This window comes from Cornus florida, unplaced genomic scaffold (genome assembly GCF_030987335.1).
Source record: "Cornus florida cultivar Cherokee Brave unplaced genomic scaffold, ASM3098733v1 CherokeeBrave_3.0.0_Hap2_Chr02, whole genome shotgun sequence".
NCBI lineage: Eukaryota > Viridiplantae > Streptophyta > Magnoliopsida > Cornales > Cornaceae > Cornus > Cornus florida.
Window position 1 is genome coordinate 46,240,741 of NW_026775572.1, and position 4,684 is coordinate 46,245,424.

At 36.5% G+C, this 4,684-nt stretch overlaps 1 protein-coding gene across 1 annotated transcript; it reads left to right on the forward strand.

Annotated features, from left to right (window-relative positions):
- Nucleotides 1-224: 224 nt before the first annotated feature.
- LOC132296189 (receptor-like protein 7) lies at nt 225-3,335 on the forward strand. Its single transcript, XM_059794410.1, has one exon. The coding sequence runs from the start codon at nt 225-227 to the stop codon at nt 3,333-3,335; it is 3,111 nt and encodes a 1,036-aa protein (XP_059650393.1).
- The last annotated feature ends 1,349 nt before the right edge of the window (nt 3,336-4,684 follow it).

Consider the following 4,684-nt stretch of genomic DNA (forward strand, 5'->3'; position numbering starts at 1 on the left):
CCAATGGTTTGTAGTATGTTCTTAAACAATTAACCAAGTGATATTTCTTCTGTTGAGGATGAAACGAAAAGTACCAACCTAAACAAATAAATGATTTTGAAGCCAAAACAGGAAGTTTCCTTGTCATTCATTGGTCTTATCTTAGATCAAGTGTTCGAAAATGATTGCAGATAGATCTAAAGCCACTGACCGTAACTCATTTCAACTTCACTTGTTGCCTAAGAATGAGGTTTTCAATATGGTTTTTCTTGATCACCACATTCTCAATCTTCTGTATTACTATCGTTCCAGCTGACAGCCAATGTTTAGACCATCAGAAAACTTTGTTGCTCCAGTTAAAGGACAACCTCGAATTCAATTATCGTTTTTCAACCAAGCTGCGGTTCTGGAATCATAATTCGGATTGTTGTGAGTGGGGTGGCGTGACGTGCGACAATATGGGTCATGTTGTTGGTCTAGACTTGAGCAATGAATTTATCTCTGGAGGAATCCACAATTCAAGTAGTCTTTTCAGTCTCAAGTATCTTCAAAGTCTGAATCTTGCTAATAACATCTTCAGCTCTTGGCATATTTCTTCTGGGTTTGAGAAGCTAACTAATTTGACATATTTGAATTTGTCACATGCCAACTTGAGAGGGCAATTTCCAATTGAAATTTCGCTCTTGACAAGGTTGGTCTCATTGGATTTCTCTTGGAACTACGACTTAAAACTTGGCAACTCAAATCTAAAATTGCTGGTTCAGAATCTCACGAAGATCACAGAACTCCGTCTTGATGGTGTAAATATATCATCCATGGGAGAGGAATGGTGCCAAGCCATATCTTCTTCACTACCTAATCTTCAAGTCTTGAGCTTGTCTCGCTGTCATCTCTCAGGTCCTCTTTGTTCTTCTCTTGAGAATCTCCGGTCCCTTTCGGTGATCAATTTGAGTGAGAACAATTTGTCAGCCCCAGTTCCAAATTTCGTTGCAAACTTCACCAATTTGACAGAATTATATCTCAAGGATTCTAATTTGCATGGAACATTTCCGGAAAGCATCTTCCACGTACCAACTCTACGTACACTTGATGTAGGGGTCAATGAATTACTTCAGGGCTATTTACCAGAATTTTCCCAACATGGATCTCTCCAGACCATGATTCTTCGGTACACAAATTTTTCCGGGACATTACCAGATTCTATTGGTAACCTTCGAATGTTGTCCATGATAGATGTTTTTAATTGCAGCTTCACTGGACCGATCCCTAGTTCATTGGCAAACCTTACTCAACTTGTTCATTTGGATTTGGCTTACAACATGTTTATTGGTCCAATTCCATCATTTTCCAAGAATCTCTCCTACATATACTTATCCCATAATTCACTAAGTGGAACCATTCCATCATCTCTTTTAGATCTTCCGTCGCTGAAAGAAATTTATCTTTCATTTAACAAATTTGATGGTCAAGTTGGCGAAATTTCTAATGCTTCCTCCTCTCTACTAGAGATCCTCAATTTGAGAAATAACAATTTACAAGGGTCGGTTCCCATGTCTTTCTTTGAGCTCGGAAGGCTTACTGACCTTGTAATCAATTCCAACAACTTCAGTGGCCTATTACAATTGGAAAATTTTTATAGGCTGCACAATCTTTCTTTCCTCGACCTTTCATATAACAGCTTGTCAATCCATACAACAAGTGGCAGTAGTTCAAACTTCACTTTCATCCCCCAGTTTGAAGGATTATATTTGGCTTCTTGCAAGCTGCAAAGTTTTCCAGATCTGAAGAACCAATCAATGTTAGCTGAGTTGGACCTTTCCGACAACCAACTTGAAGGGGAAATACCAAACTGGATTTGGGAAGTTTCGAATGGAGGGCTACTTGTTAGCAATGGAGGACTCACTTACTTGAATTTCTCTCACAATCTCTTTTCTGGTTTGCAAGAGCCCTATGTTTCTCACACTTACCTTGCTGCCTTTGACATACACTCTAATCAGTTTCATGGGGAAATCCCCATACCAGGAGTGTTGGCTGAATTCATGGACTTCTCAAGCAATAGTTTCAGCTCTTCTATCCCTACTATGATTGGCAGTTTCCTCACCAATTCTTATTTCTTTTCTCTTTCAAATAATAGCATCATTGGAAACATTCCTCAGTCAATATGCAATATGGAATACCTTCAAGTTCTAGATCTGTCCAATAATCGTTTGAATGGCACAGTACCATCATGTTTGATCAAAAGGAGTAGTACTAGTCTTGGAGTATTAAATCTGCGAAATAACAGATTAAGTGGAAAAGTTTTGAGTATGTTTCCCAAAAACTGTAGTCTACAGACTTTGGATCTCAGTGGTAATAATTTGGACGGGCAGGTTCCGAAATCGTTGTCAAACTGCAGAGGGATGGAAGTTCTAAACCTTGGTAAGAATATTTTAAGTGGCAGATTTCCATGCTTTTTGGAAAACATATCTAGTCTACATGTTTTAGTTTTGCGCTCTAATAGGTTCCATGGAGACATTAACTGCCAAGGGAAAAATAATGAAAGCTGGTGGAATCTTCAGATCATTGACCTAGCTTTCAACAATTTTGGCGGCAATCTACCATCAAGTTATTTCTCAAATTGGAAGGCAATGGTGATTGACAATGATAATGTTCAACCAAAGTTAGATCATCTGGGGTATGAGTTCGGAGATGGTTCTGGGTATTATTCAAGTCGAGTGAATGTCATCTACAAAGCAAAGGAGGTGGAGTGGGTGAAAATTTTAGCCATCTTTACATGCATTGATTTTTCAAGCAATATATTTGATGGGAAAATACCAGATACTGTTGGAAATCTCAAAGCGCTTGTTCTTCTCAACTTATCGCACAATGCTCTTAATGGCTCAATTCCAGCATCATTAGAAAACTTGAAGCAGCTCGAGTCATTAGACCTTTCACAGAACATGCTAACAGGGATGATCCCGACACAACTTGCAAGTCTTACATTTCTTTCACTCTTGAATGTGTCATACAATCTTTTGTTTGGAAAAATTCCGACAGGTTCCCAGTTTCAAACATTCTCAGAAACATCATTTGTAGGGAATCCAGGGCTATGCGGTTTCCCTTTGAACACGAGTTGCAATAATATTGCTGGAGATTCACCACCACCAATATTCGGAGATGGGCATTCAATCTTGGAGACAGAGGTCTACCTAAGTGCAGCATTGGGATTTATCGTGGGCTTAGGAATCATCATCTGGCCACTTGTGTTCTGTAGAAGATGGAGACAATGGTACTACAAACATGTGGATCAGGTTTTTCTGAGAAGAATAATACAGAGAGGAGCTTACAGAAATCCAATTCGAATGCTTAGTGGGTGAAGAGAAGTGAATGAAGTGGAGTGCTTGGGATGAACTTGAAGTCTTGGCTCGAGTCATTCCAATGGAGAGTAAAATCAATGATCAATGCATATGGTAAGCTTGCAATTAATTATGTAATAAGAGTAAGCTATTTAATTGAAGCTGTTTTAATATAACCAAGGGTGAATTCAGGAATTGTCAATAGAATGGGTTAATAGTAATAATATATATATATATATATATATATATATATATATATATATAATTATAATTTACTTTTCTGGGTGGGCGGTATTGTGCTTATTTGGTAAAACTTCATAGTTTTTTTTAAAAATTTTTTTTTTTTAATGCATTTTTGCCTAAAATAGATTCCATTTCTTCATTAAAAAGAGAAGATCACAGAAATTGAGAATGCTTTTTAGTAAATTACCCTTGGCAAGTGATGCTGATATAATTCCAAATATAAACTGTAATAACTTGACTTCAATCCTCATCTATTGTGGCATTCATGATTAGTGTAATGGACAAGGCTACACATTCTCAAGAATTTTTAAAATTTTGAAAGATTCCTCATTTCAATATAAAAACACTCCAGTTATTACACCATATCACTGATTACAAGAGGTTGAAGTACTAGAGGTGCATGTTTAAGTTTTTTTCCTCACCATAATTTGCTTGCATCGGTGGTTTTTTACTTCACTTGAAGAAAAGTCTCTCAGTACCATCTTCATTATATCCATGCACTCCATCTTTTTTCACTCTCCAAACACACCTTGTGCTCAAATCCCTGTCTTCAACATAGATGTCAAAAGTTTCATTTACATTTTCCCATGCAAAACCGCAAAAGAAAAGTGTAGTTCCCCAAAAATTATCATGGAATTTCCAAAAGGCAACACTTGAATACCAAGATCATCGTCCTTCGATTTACAATGAAGGGTTAGATTTATCCCTTCTTCGAGATCGTTGTAAATGAAAACTCTAGTCACGGAGTTTAATATATTATCTATGTTTGCATCAAGGGGAGCAGAAAAAACAAGCCCATTCCATAGGACAATGAACAAAGCAAGCAACAATGGACATTTGCTGAACGAACCCATCTTCATGAATTCTTTGGAGAGGAAAGAAAGGGACTTTGAAATTTTGATGATATGCAACTTGTGTTTGCAATCTTTTATATATATATATATATATATATATAGATATATAACACAATGATGGAACATGAGCATGTTACGCAATTTAATAATTGAGTATCCTTGACTAAAATTTAGAGCATGTTAATCTTCAAATTTAATTCTTTGATAAAAAAGGAAAAAAAAATATCGTGTGTGGTCATATATGATTATTATTTTTTTTTTTTTTTTGTTTTA